This window comes from Brachionichthys hirsutus, chromosome 15 (assembly GCF_040956055.1).
Source record: "Brachionichthys hirsutus isolate HB-005 chromosome 15, CSIRO-AGI_Bhir_v1, whole genome shotgun sequence".
In the NCBI taxonomy this organism is placed as follows: Eukaryota; Metazoa; Chordata; class Actinopteri; order Lophiiformes; family Brachionichthyidae; genus Brachionichthys; species Brachionichthys hirsutus.
In genome coordinates, this window is record NC_090911.1 from 7,846,073 (window position 1) to 7,860,811 (window position 14,739).

At 43.3% G+C, this 14,739-nt stretch overlaps 1 protein-coding gene across 1 annotated transcript in view; it reads left to right on the plus strand.

Moving 5' to 3' along the window:
• The first annotated feature begins 344 nt into the window (after positions 1-344).
• Positions 345-14,739, plus strand: part of cdh2 (cadherin 2, type 1, N-cadherin (neuronal)) — a 52,605-nt gene continuing 38,210 nt past the window's right edge. Inside the window, exons 1-2 of the mRNA XM_068748321.1 lie at positions 345-404; positions 1,993-2,101. Of these exons, the coding sequence (XP_068604422.1) occupies positions 345-404; positions 1,993-2,101 (169 nt within the window). The remainder of the gene's footprint in view (positions 405-1,992; positions 2,102-14,739) is intronic.

The following is a 14,739-nucleotide window of genomic DNA, read 5'->3' on the forward strand; positions in this document are numbered from 1 at the left end:
GTCCTGGTGCTGAAGTTGTTGGTGTGACCGGTAGGGAGAGACAGTGAGGTGGTCGGTTGGAGACAGGCGGAGGGGGCTCCCTTTGTTTTTCATTCGGACTGGATGGGGAGGGCGCAGCAGCCTCAGTACCAGGAACGGCTCTCCCTCCGAGCTGACTGCTTAGATTGAGGAGGAGGCTGCTGCACGCCGCCGCCGCCGCCGCCGCTCCTGCCTTTGTCGTGAAGGGATCTTCTTCTTCGCCGCGGCCGCACTTCAGCCACACGGATACTCTTTCCTATTATAATTTTTTTTTTCTACACGGATTCCGAACGGGGGGGGGGAAGCTAAGTGTCGCCGGCGTACCAATGTACTCACTACACGAGGGCAGCAGGCTGTTCCTGCTGGCGGTCTTAACGGGACTGACGGTAATGCGATTTCCCTCCGGGGTTCTCTCGCCGTTACAACCGGACAGTGTTTGTGTGCTTTGTTGCCCTGCGGCGACGGTGTTCGATGAGTTACGAGCCCGGTAGAGCTGCTAGCCGCAGAACCGGGGACTCGACGCGGCATTCGTTGCGCGTAACGGTGTCCTGACGCACCTCGAATTCACCACGGAGCGCGTCTGAATCCACGCGACCTGGCGAGCTCGCTGCTCTTTGAGACGCTTACCTGTAGAAATTGTGCAGCCAACTTTAATTTCGTCATTTTAAATGATTCGGAATCGCACTCGCAGCGAAATATAAACCTTCAAATTGCTGCGTATTTTATTGCATCTGGAAGTTGGGTCGTATTGACCCACATTAACCTGGTTCTCATCTGCTTGTGTTTAGTTTAACTGTCGTGATTTTTTTTTTTTTTTAATTGCTGCAGCTTGTGTTCGTTTAACTCAAGTAAAAAAAAATAAAGAAATAAGAAATGTTACTGGCAGCGATGCAACTGTAAATTGTGACAGTGTGTAGCCCATTTAGGGGTTAAATGCTTGTTGTCCGACCGCAATGATGTAAAATGTGTTTTATATTTGAATGGTTAAATTCTTGACTATGGTTAACATTACAGCAGCCACGCAGTTGGGCAATGGATGAAATAATCGCGTTAAAGGACTGTCGGACGTGTTAATACTCCTTTCTGGAAACGTACGTCCTGGTGCGTTTGCCCCCCCCCCCAAGTCTGCAAGCATTTTTCCCATTTAAATTCCTCTCATTAAGAATGGCAAGTGGCACGGATTCCCACAATGCTCTTTTTGAGCAGGGCTCCTCTCGTTGTACATTCTTTTCAGCGTGCATGCGGGTAAATAGGGCCCCGGCTGCTCGGTCCCAGGAGCCCAATCAATGCTGGGGTTGTTATGTTGGACTATATTCTGACATGCCTGCACACCAGAGCATTTTCTTCCCAGTTTGCTGTGTTATTTATCATTGTTAATTGTCAAGTTTTTAAAAAAAAAACAATTATATAAATGTGTGATCCACCCTTCAGCCAATAATCTTCCAAGCTGCCACATTAAAGACAGTTTTAATTTTCAAAATGAGAGGGAGGGAGGAGCGCCCTATATCGATCGCCTGTGGTGTCTGCACACGGCAGCAGTTGTTCTATCTTTTGTTCCAGGCATTTACAATGATATGTTTATTCCCTGTGGCTTGTTAGCATTTGCTCTGTACTTCAAAAGTGGAGTGTTCGGCCAGAGTTAGTCTGTTGATCATTCAGGCCAACTGAGAGAGTTGGTCATAACCCTGCGCTGTGCCTGGGCCCCTGTGGGAGACAAATGGAGCTTGTTCTTGCCTAGCCATGCTCTCTGGCTAATGCCTTAACCCTTTTGGCCTCATTATCCTAATTGCAGTCCCTGCTATAAAAACAACAGATGCTTTTGTCCAACTGTAAGGGCTTCAGAATGTGACCAGGAGGTTTTTCTTTTGCAGGCAACAGAGTGTAATTTGAGGGTTGATTTATAACTCATTGTTGCCCCCCCCCCCCCCCCCCCCCATCCTTAATCCCCCACCCCCCCACCCCCCTTCATCACAGATTGCAGCAGAGGGCAGGGGCATCCTACCATGCAAGCCGGGCTTCTCTGAAGATGTATACAAGGTTGTGGTGCCAGATATCATAGAGGAAGGACAGACTCTGTTCAGCGGTGAGTGGTGAAATATTTCTAGCTCTGTTTTGTGCTGGATGCTTGTTATGTCTGCGTGTGTGTGTGTGTGTGTGTGTGTGTGTGTGTGTTGGCATGCCTATCAGTTGTGCGAGCTCACCTCCCTGTGTTACTTTCAGGGAGGATCGGTACAAGCCTGACATATTTAAACAATTAGCTTCAGTGTTGCTGTGTGGTATTTTGCAAGTCGTGTAGTTTGCCTTGTAAAAGTGCTCAAATGTGGTTCGACTTTACACAGCTCCTACTCTTTCTGCTTCCAAGGCTGCCTTTTCTGTCAAAGCAGAGACGGACGGAAGTAGATTGTTCCTTCAACACCTGAACATGTATTGTGGCTCAACAATTAGTGGATATATGCTTAAACTGAGGGAGATTAAAAGTGGGAACTGGGGCTGTTTTTAAACGCACTGGATAAAAAATCAACTAACAGAGATTTGAATATATATGTAAGTTTAATCACCAGATATCTCAGCTATTAAACATTTAATATATAGTGTTGCTGGTGCATTTAATCATTTCCAGAATAATTATTTCATGTGCCTTTAATTTGCATTGGCCCTTCCCTTCGCTGCAGAGCTGCACTCTCTGTTATTACTTTTGCTAAAAGGTTCCCACTAGAATAATAATACAGTATTTTATCAATTTCCAGTGTTACATTGCAAAACCCGCTCAATTATAGGAATGACAGCAATTTTATATTTCCAAAGTTTACTACAGGAATGATCCCTCTGTGTGAAACCCAACAATAGTATGCTTAAATTCCTTTGAACCTGTAACGTGCTGCAAACAAGAAAATGGAAAATACAGTTTCTTTTTCTTGCAGTTAATTACGTAGCAGTAGGGATGACCGACACTTTCGTGTTGGAGTTAATATACAGGTAAAATGATGCCACGCCTGCGAAACAGTACGAAACAGCCTTCAGAGGGTAATACAAGATGGAATATATCACCCATGTGCCATCAGAGACGATAGAGCCTTGAGGTCATCTGGACCGGTAAACACTCTTCCTTGTGTTGGATATCACAGTGTGTGCCTAAAATTTACACACTGCCGTTGGTGCGAGTCTGGGGTGGGGTGGGGTGGGGTGGGGGGGGGGGGGGGTAGCAATGACGCAAACAAAGGAGAGAGGAAGGAGTGTTAAGTTGGGTGGATACAGCTTTCACTAAACTTTACCTCAAGTTTCTGTTTGATCCTGCAGGTGATGGATTTCCCTCTGTTGGCTTGGGGATGAGCCGTGACTGGGGGTGGGGGTGGGGATGGCATAATCGGGTTCCCTTTTGTATGCCCCCCTTTTCACTATCCACTCTCTTCTTTTCACTACCAACCCCTTCCCCCAGCGAGCTGTGGTTCTGTGGGATTTCCTTGCCCAAGAGGGGCACTCCAGTGTCATTGTAATGCAGTCGGACTCGCCAGCATGGGCTGATGTTAATGAAACTGCATTCTCTATTGAAAAGATCCTGCAGCTTGTTTAGAACGATGAAGCCCCCCCCCCACATGTGGAAACAAAAGTTTTCAACTTTACTTGCACAGTATGTTTCTGGTATATTTCTGTGGACTTTTCTTTTTTCTGGGTTGATGCATTTAGAACTACATGTTCCAGGCAAAGGAACATGTTATGCGAACGGGTTGTTAAAACCAAGTCCCATAATGGAAATGCACATAAGTTAACAGTTGGAGTTACACTACCAGCGCTTTGTGTGGGGTGTCAGTGCCATCGAGGTGTCGGTGATATCAGTCCTCTGTTCACACACCTGAGGTGAGCTGATGCCTTTGTCCCAACTAACTGCAGCCTCTTCTTTGTTAGTGCTTTAAAGAATACACACCCTGGTGTCTGTAAAACCTGGAAATGGCAGTTCACATGCAAATGACTGATGTTTCTGACTTAAAAACTTCCTGTGGATTTGTTGATGGCCAAGCAGTTAACATCATTATTTGTTTATCAGATACAGTCATATCCCGGGGGTGTTAACTAGTCTGTAATGGTTTGCTGGCCTGGGTTGATGCCCCATTGATATTCAATAGATTTCGTGAAATCACATTAATTTAAATTTGCTTGGCAGAGCAACAAAGAGAAACGGCAGGAAGGACAACTGTTGTTCTCCAAGAACTCCTCTCCAATGATCCATTAAAGCGGGGGTTATGCTTATTGTCTGCAGATTTCAAACCACATTAAGCTTAGCAGGCTAACGAACACAACCCCCCTACAGCCTGCATAAGTGGGTTGACACATCCTAACCTGGTAATTGATCATCGAGCCATACATACGTAAGCAGATGCACCCTTTAAAACGTTTGTGCTCTGTTTTGTCTCATCTTGTTAAGATGCTTGATGAAATGGCTCGTTTTATGAAATTCCATTTAATTTCAAGTAGACTGCAGGTAGCTTGCACCTGGGTGTCTAATGGAATTCTGGCAGCCTTGGAGAGCCAACAAATGTTGTTAAAAAAAAAAAAAAAAAAACTCCCCATATGAGGCTTTTAAAGCAGCCTTGCAAAATGAGTCATTTAAAATATTATTCAGCAGAGGTTTCCCTCCCTAAAAACTGGGTTAATGAAAAGCCCAGCAGCCTAATTGATCTTAATACAACCTCTTACACTGGGGCGCTGCCATCTCTACCCCTAAGCATCTATTCAGCTTTCATTTCTCTCCTTGCTGCTGCACAACGCTGCGTTTTTCTCCCTTTTCTTGGCAATTATGTAAGTTCTGGTAATGAAAGAGAAGTGCGCCTATAGTGTCCTTTAGCCTCGGTTTCAAGTGCTTGAAATGTGAGTCCGTCTGGAGGTTTCGGTGAGGCAGAGGCACAAACGCGTACAGCTGACCAGTTTGACAATGTGATTTAACCAATTAGCGTCACCATCAATAATGAGAGCGTGAGCTAGGGGGATTTCTCTGACCTTCTATATATACACATCATGGACTTTTCATTTAAGACATTTAGTATATTTACCTGTCTGTCCCGTGTTTGCTTAAAAAATACCCTCTGACCCAAACGTCACCATTTTGACAAGAAAAACAATGTAATAACAAAATCCTGAACTATGCAATGTTGTTCCGGAGCTCTACGCCCAATCTGGATTCTGGTGGCCTTGGGTACAGCTGGGGCCGCTCAGTGTGTTTAATGGGCCCCACTGTTTGGTGAGATGTGACCCCATTCGCCCCCTCCTGTAAACTGGGCTCGGCCTTTTTTTTTTTCAGTCTGAACATTTGAATGGGGGATTTTCTGGTGACATAGAGATGAATGAAAGAACAGTCTAAGAGGTTGTGACCCATCACCTGGGTGGGTGCTTTTACACCGCTCCCCTACCTCATGTTATTTTGACCTGTCGAGTTGTTGAGAGAGACGTATTTAAAAAGGATTTCAGGATGTCTGCCTAAAAAAATATTTTGGTTTTTTTCATCCAGCAGCATGATAGAGAATATAGAATTATAAAAGCCTTTGTGGTTTGGTCCGTTGAGTCGTATGCTGCCCTGTTGTTTATTCAAATATTCACAATAGGTTGATGACAGCTTGGATCATCAACCTATTGTGGACCTGGATCAGAATACCAGCTGAGAGAACCTTTGCTGTTTAGATCTTTATTTTTGAGGTGTATGAGGTCTGAACTGATGTCTGCACCATTTCTGAATAATTCAACAGCCAAACAAGCCTTTCTTAATATTCAGAACTCCGTTCAGGATTGGATGCTCGAGCATGGAGGAGCCATCACATAACAAATGAGAAAAAATAAAACCCACATGAGACCCGGTGAAGCTCCTCCTTTCTAATTGTACAGCACTGCTGCTTGCTTCACGCAATGTCTTTGTCATTGCGGTGCTTCAAATGCGACCCCACGTCGATCGCTCCTCCTTATGAGGAGGATCCAGCTTTGTTCACATTTAGAGGCTGTGGCAGCAGCCGCACTTTGTTTGTTCGGAAGAGTATTTGACTGCCCCACTCTGGAAAGGGGATCAATAAATCCAGGGTCTTTGGTCGTAGTGATCAATATGATGTAATGGAGGCTGTGTTCCAAAGTCCAAGCTAAAGCGTCACTGTCTGGTTGGGTTTGAATTTATGAGAATCATTGTTCTCAGCTTCCACACATCTCCCATCGCTGTCCCTGTCTTCCTTGGGATGCCATGGCCTAGATAAACACCACATGGTGTGACGACAGATGGAATATGACGGTAACCTAAACCTGCAGTTTGCTTGAAATGCGACAAGGAAGCAGATTTGGTTGATGCGCCACTCCGTCGCAGTCTTAAGGCTATATTGTAAAAAGTACTCTGTTGGTGTATTAAAGTGCACCCACCCATGCTTTGCGAGCCTGCTGGGTGGCAAGACAGGATGGAGATTATTTTATTTATATCTGACCTTTTTAGGCTTGACATTCTGGACCGAACAAGTCATGCAGCCTGAAAATAATCCCCACATACTCAGTCAGGCAGGTATTCGGACAATGCCTAAGTGTAGATAAAAACATTTTGTAGAGGCTGACACTATCCGTAGCTTCTCATCACTCTCTTCATGTCGCTCTTATCAGCTGCAGCTGCAGACCCTGGTCTTTGCTACTGGCACCTAACTGCATTTGACATTGGGTAGTAAGTAAGTAAGGTATCTATGGGGGATTTGTCCTTGCCTTATAATTAACTTTGTGTCCAAGCGGCTCCTGGAAACATAGATTTCTATAACTAACTGTTGTAGAAATGCTAATTGACCTAGCTGTCCTCTGTCAATGCCAGATTTGACTGGTAATCGGCAGTCGCATGTTGTGTCAGCTGGTTGTGTTGAATGGGCTCTTTTGTTTTCCACAAGGTTGCATGTAAGGATGATTACCGGTACTAAATGAAAATGTCATGGCTGTCATGATCTAGCATAACGGGATACGTAACTGAATAGCAAGCCCTTTATTGTGTCGCTCCCTCATACAATCGTGTGAAAGTTAAAAGGCTTTTATGTTCCTTCGTACCAGATCACACCTGGGTTCCTCCATCTGTGATGCCATATTACGAGTGTTCAAAATCAATGTGAGTGCTTCCACTTAAGAAGCTCTCGGAAGTAAGAAGATTTATTTCTACTTTTAAACAACCCTCTCCTGTTGGCATCGGATGTGAGGGAGCTGGGAGCTGGTTTAGTGATTGCGTAGCTGACACTCTGGTTGTGACGCTTTATCTAATGTGCATAAGTTGCCCCCCACTATTTAATGAGGCCGTGTATAAATAGTTCTATTGACCTGACTTTCTGCATGTATGCCTCCTTATATCTAGGCTAGTGTTGTTTTTCACAAGTGAAATGCTAGCAGCAGTGTGGAAAAGAACATGCCAGCTTGCACCTAGAAGACAAGACATCAGCACTATGGAGTCAGCCGTTTACTTTTGCGGGGAGTGATTTGTGGTGCCTCTTTTTTGCTGGTTGCACACAACCCCATATCTTTCACAGCTCCCGTCTCAACAGAGAAACTTCTGTTTGCAGTGTTGCCCCAGCTTTTAACTTTGTAACCGCCCTGTTCAATTTTTGCCCTCGGTTTCTCTTTCTCCTTTGCTTGCTTTTGTCATTATTCTAAGGTAGATGAGGGCATACAAAGCCTGAGCTTTCCACCGGAAGGCATGTGAAGGTAAGCACTCTCTCTGCTGCTTTCTCTCTCCTCTTCAATCTTTTGTTCAGGAGGCAATACATTTAGCTTCATTTAGCCACAGCTTTGTTGCTTTTAGACAAGAGTGAATTCATCGGCTGCCTGGCTGTAGATGCAACTATGCTCAACAACAAACAGTAGATGCACACAGCGTCTGTGCACGAGGGCAAACGGAGAAGCTAATACTCAAATGAGTATATTAATGAGACTTCAGCATGCGGAAGATTCATGTTTATTTTCACATATAAGCTCACATTTTCAAACATCACGCTGTGAAGAGGCGACATGAATTGGTACGCTATTATTCCTCTGAGAACAATAAAGAAATCTGAAGCGGGGACATGTTAATTGACCCAGATACTGTAATCATATTCATGAAGGCCAATATCCTGTCTGGGAAGAGATGTTTTCCTCACACAGGCCCCAGCAACTATCGTGCTCCAGCAGAGACTTTCATTTCAGTGTACCGATGCTCTTCTTGTTTTATCCATCCTTCTATCATCCCCCCCGTCGAACATGAGCTTCACGATGGAGTACATCCCTTGGTTCTATGATGATGACTAAATTGAGTAATGCAAAGAGATAACAGTAGCATCTAGTCCTATACCGTAATTTATTTAGTTGGAGTTTGTTGCTTCACAATTTAAGTCCTGAAAGTAATTTTCTTTGTGCTTTTGCTCGGTGAGGCAGTTGAGAGATTGGCTATGAATACTGTCCCGGTCTCTATCGATTCCAGGGACTGTATTCACAAAATAGAGGCTAACATTACCTTTTACTTATAATTAGTAAATCGGTGTATGACTGGTTGCCGGGAAGCTCCCCCCCCCCCCCCCCCTGCACCCAAGACTGCTGCCTCACCAGATGAGTATATGTAGCGCACCATATTGCTTGTCTCAAGTGATCCACATCACCAGGCCGTGCTGACACCAGCGCCTGCGATCGCCACGTAGATATTACGATCGACCTGCTGCAGTTTCTTGCCTCCATTTGAACTCACCCTACGGCAGTGAGAAATGTATCGTTCCGCAGCCTGCACTGTCTGAGTTTATATTATCTGTCGATATTTACTGAGGCATTAAAGAGCGTGCAGCATGTTGCCACTTTATTTCCTGTAGCACTGCCTGCTCAGCAGGACTGGCGCTGGAGGGGGTTAGTCTTACTAAAGGGTGTAGCTGCTGCTACAAGATAACGTTCTGCTAATTTCTCTGAGCATATTAAGTGCAGCTTGCATAAAATAAAATTTTACGTATGGTGGAAATCAGCAGCAATGGGTTGGCTGAGGCAAATTCGTATTACACAAGTTCGAATTTTGATTATAAATTCTTGTGAATTGCTTTCTTCTTGAAGTTGTAAACTCAATTATATTACTAATCTATTAATTTTGAAGAAATGCATTTTAATCTTGGTCTACTTTGCTTCAAGTGTCAGCAAGACTCCAAACGTTGCTTTAATACTTACTTTACTTTAATAGTATGCTATAATATACTGGATATTCATCTTATCAAGACTACACTATTTATTTCTCCAGAAATCAATGTTTATATGCATAATCAAAAATATTTCATTTTCCTTAGCATTAGTTATCGGAAGCATAATATCTATTTATCCAGGTCATCAACATGTTAATGGCCAATGAATGGTTGAATTCTTTAAAAATCTACGTAATAAATTGAGGCTGATGTTGCATTGCTTCACGGTGAGTTGTCTAAGTGTGCAACCTTTTAGTCATACTTAATAAAGCAAAATGAAAATGGTGTTTGGTAAGGTTTAATTAAATCTCAATTGTGCTTCTTGAAAATTTAAGAAGCAGCTTCCTAAATGCTCACTATCATCCCACCTACCTTCACCTTATCCCAGCATAGAGCCATACACAATCCTATATCGGCCCAGTATTAGCCCTTCACTCTGCCACTAAGTGTTCTGAGCACTGTGACCTTTGCAGAAGATAAGATTCCTTTGACTGACTTGAAGAGTTTGGAATAACTGCCCCAACCATTCATTTATGGCGTTGCTATCCACATGAGGGCTATGAGCCAAGGTTATTGACCTTTCACACCTGTCACTGGTGATAGAGGGAGCCGGACCCAGGAGGAAAATGGTTTGGGCTTATTAAAGAGCTCTTCTTTGAATCAAACCTGGGGGGGGGGGGGGGGGGGGCTTTCTTTGAATGTATCTGGGGAAAAGGTGCCATGTGTGAAATGCAATGCACATCTCAAACTGAACTCAATTCACTATTATCATCTGAAAAAAAATCTATGAATTGAATCAATTTCTTTACAAAGTTGATTTCAACTTCTGGACAAAATGTTAATTTCACTCACTAATCAATTTTCTTTTGGAGTCTACAATTGTGATTTACATGTTCATTTGTAAGAGTAAGAGAAATGCCAGACAAGCAGAAACCCCTTTTAATAAAGTGAAACACAGAAAGAAATGTTTTCGGTGCTGCAGAGAAACGGAGCTCTGGACAGAGAAGATGGAGCACATGTTATTTTAGTCCAGTTCTCCCCAGTCTGCAAAACCTGGTGGGAGGCAAGGGAGGCATGTATTTATATTGGATCAACATGCTATGAATTTATTTTTCCAACCCCACCACCTATGTTTATAATCAGAACTAGACCCTTCTGGAGTTCAACTAAAACCATTTTTATTGACTTGGGAGAAGCTTATCTCTGTGTCTGAGGTATTGTTTTTTCATAGGACCGAAATCACATTCCTGCTGGAAATGAGCAATATATGAGAACAGAGACTTGTACCACACATGTGTTTTTGTTATTAGAGGGCATCCCAGGTGAGGGTTAACTTTTTAATATTGTTCATTTGGTTTGTTCATGCGTACACCTCCGATACTTCAGGTCGGCTTCACTCTGAGATCATTAAGAGAGCAAGAACTGAGAGAATCGAGGCTGTCCTCCATCATAGGTCTAGTTTATAGGAACCTGTCTCAAATGTTTGTTTCTATGCGATGAGACGGTAAAGGAAAAATAGGAAACAGAAGTGTTTTCTTTGTGTTGTCAGAAAGTTCTCCGGTCAGATGGCATCAAAATGATCTTCATGCACGTGAATACACGTGGAATGATCCCAATAGACTACTCAACATTTGAGATGTGATTTTCCTTTTCTTAAAATCCTCGTTACTAATAGACATACGGACGGGACCAACGCTTTCTTACCACACAAGCTCGGTTTGAACTGGTGTTGCTCACATTGTGAGTCATTTTTGTGATCTTGTACCACCAAATGCTGCACTTAAACACTGAGTGCTTTCTCTCACAGTACTAAAGTTGTCAGGAGGAAATGGACACAGTTTAACGTAAGCAGATGGACAATACGACCCCGCTGGTTGTTTCACCAATTAAAGCAAGCTGCAAAAGCACTTCATGAAACCGTGGCGGCTCCATTTCCGGTCTGCACAAGTGTAAATGTGTCGATAGATGTTAGTCACGGATAATGGCATGGATTCCATTTAATCTGTTTATACTCGTCTTGCTTTGATCCAGTACGCAACTCAAAATCCCTGTCAGTTGTTGATAAATCTGTCAAACAACATTTTAGTGTGAGCAACATGGAGGCCCCATGTCATCCGTTAATCATTAGAGCGTTGGAATTCTTTCTTCTCCACGAAGGAAGAGCTTTTCTCCATTAATCCCAGAACATACCGAAATCTTTCTTAGCGACGGCAATGTGAGGAGAAACATTTTGACAGATTTTGCTTTTAAATCAGTTAATAGCTAAATGAAAGAATCCTCACACCCGTCAACAGAGAACTTCAGTCCTAAATAAAGTATGGCCTGCCGAGAACATAAACCATCAGGTTATTATGTTATTGCCTCAGTATTTATTGTTTGTTGAGAGCATCTCCATCACACACACACAGAGCTAGACTTCTAAAGTTATTGGATAAATAACGTAAAAAACGACCGTTTTCCATTCTGTTCTACCAAAAAATGTGCTGTCTGGGCGAGCGGAGGTCAAAAGACAAACAAGGCTTTGTTTTGCTCTGAGACTTTATCTTTGCATTGACTGTAGTGGTTAACAATTGCACACTGTTTTTTTTATACATCTATTAAAGGATTGGTTTTCAGGTAATGGAAAGATATTTATTCAAGAGTTGTAAAAAAGAGCTGTAAAAAATGCATTACCTCTTGACTGCCAAGATAGTCACACCTCCTTGTCTAAGAACCGAAGTTGTGTATTTGTGTATTTTCCTTGACATGAAACAATCTATAGATGAAAGATTCATAACACACAAGAAGTCAAATGTGAGGAAGTGATCTGTGACTTTCCTTTAATAGATATTTGATGATACAAGACGAAGAAAAATAAAATCCACTTTATTCGTTTGAGACTTGAAACGTTAGATATAGCGCATGCAAACATGCAAAGACGCTGCATTTTTATGACTCAAGCCTTGAATATTAACAGTTATTTATAGTACTGAATCCATGGCCCAGGAACTAAAGAATGATTGCTGGATTTGATATCCTGAGCGTTCTGTTAGACCTGTGGTCTAAGTCCCTATCCTAAGGGTTTTACCCCAGGGGCCCCACTTCTGTTAAGAATTTAGCATTTAGATTATTTATTACAGAAAGTGTACAAAACCCATGACCTTTACTTTCTGTATTTGCCATACTTATGGATGGAATTATAGCCCAAATAAATTATGCCCCCCACCTCTCGAAACCCACTCAACGACTCCTGGGGGACCCTGGACACTTGGAATAATACTGCCAAATCATCCCATTACAAAGATGAGGGGAATTATCCACATTTATCTACCACTTATGGCACAATCATAGCTGGCATTTCTTTTAAGGGTAGACAAACTAACAATCAGAGCTCGATCACGCCGGGCTCCTCTCTTGGTGCTCCAGTGGTGTGAGTGCAGCAGTAGGTGTTCGAGCCTGCTGACCCTTGGAACTAGATCTTAGCAGCCGATGCGGCATCAAGCATCTACTCAGCCTCTAATACACAGCCTTCACATGTTAGTCCATCCCAAGTGTGCTTGGAAAACGCAATTGCACTACCATTGATTTGCGTCAGTTGGAAATAAGGTGATCCAAGACCTATGTACAAGTGCCCCCGCCCCCATGCCTTTATTCTGTCTTTCTTTTGCATATTTCTCTCTTTGCTCCTCCTCCTCTTGTAAATCCATTCTCAGCATGAGGGAGATGACGGTGCCTTAGCCGCTTATCATGCCTTCCACCCGACCACCAAGAGGACTAAGCATGTGCACACAGGCAGCTGTGCATGGCCGTTGAACTCAATTCTGTGCAGGATAAGTCGGGTTTGGCATGTTCTCAGCCCATCAGCACGGTTTTCATCTGCTGAAAAATGACAGCTGTATAGTGGCTTTTTTTCTCTCTCCTGGTACGCGACAAACACCAGCGATGAGATGTGGACAGAACTACAGGAGGCACAAGGAGTGTGTGTGTGTGTGTGGGGGGGGGGGGGGGGGGGGCACACCTTAATGACTGTTGCTTAGAGCAGAGCAAATGTTAGCACATGTGTTAGGAGTTAGTGCCGACATGGCTGTTTTTAAGTGTGGCCTAACACATTAAAGATGCGTGGCTGGCTCCTCTACCTCCCTTCTTTACTATATATGCCATAAACACTGAGCGGTAATGGGAGGAAGGGCAGAAGAAGAGTAATTTATGTGCGGAGGAGAAGCCCGAGATGAGCCCTCCCTCTGGGATTAATGGGAGTCTCTGTCTCTGTTCACAGGAAATATGAAAGGCCCTTTGTTGGTAAAGGGCTTGATTCTGCCAGCAAATAACTACCCCCTGTCATATCGAAAATCCCCCAACCTCGAAATTCATTGCCTCCTCTGCTGCTCATCCTTCAACCCCCCCCCCATAAGCCGATGTGTTTTCTGTCAAAGTCACTCATTTAGGATTCTACCCCTTGCCTGCCGTATAGAAACCCAGGAGACACAAGCTCTTGTTGTTAGTATTCACTGTTCACTTCTGGCCATTGGGTTGGCAGAAGGCGCGGGGAAACGGTACAGTGCAGGTCGTGATTCATACGTTGATGCCATGTTCCCTTGTCTTGCCTCTCCTCTTCACCACTTGAAGTGTATGAGACTCACTCACATATTAGGCAGGCAATAGCTCTTTCCTTGTGGTTAATGTGTGGCCGGTGGACTGTGCTGGGGGAGTAATGATTTATTTTTAGTGTTGTGCCGGTGTGTGTACGTCTGTGTGTCAGCTAAACATACCTCCTTGGGCTATGCTAAATAAAGAATGGCTTATCAGTGAGGGGAAATGGCTGTTTGGCACTAAACTGACAGTATGTCTCTCTTCTGGTCACACCACTGGCTCAGAACAGGAGGGTGAAAGGCTGTTTGTAGGTGCTAATTGCTTAAAAAAATAAATGATGCAGAAAACAAGATATAATACTTAAAATAGTTTTGCTCTCTCAAATGACATATCACACAGCTATTTTTTGCACCCAAAACAGAATGGGGAAGAAGGAAGTGTTTCACGACTCAATGTTTGAGTTTACTTTGTATTGTTCAATTTCGCTTTGCTTAATAATAAATAATAAAGCACATACTATTAATGTGTTTCTGTACAAAAGTCAGTTTTTCTGCACCGCTAAGTTTGCCAAAAGAATTACCTTCTTTTGTCCCACATGTCCAGCTTTTTATTTAATTTCATAAAATTCTGTTATTGGAACACATCTGCCACACCTTGATAAATCTTGACTGTCTGCAGGAGAAAATGGCAGCAGCATTTAAAACAAAATATCTATAAACAACATTCCCCCTAAAAATATCTTCTTGCTCTGCTTAAAAGAAAAAAAAAAACACCGTTACAGTTGCTTTGAGCTGTTGCCATCCCTGCTTCAGGAGCGGCACGCTGGAAGCAAATAATCTATTGGCTCCGTATTGACTTCCCCGAGCTGTCTCCGATGGATTTGGCATGGATAACATGGTTGTGTTTGCAACGAAATGGGGAGGAGGACTTAATAACAGGAGACCCCATCTGAAAAAAAGAGGGAGGAAGAGTGAAT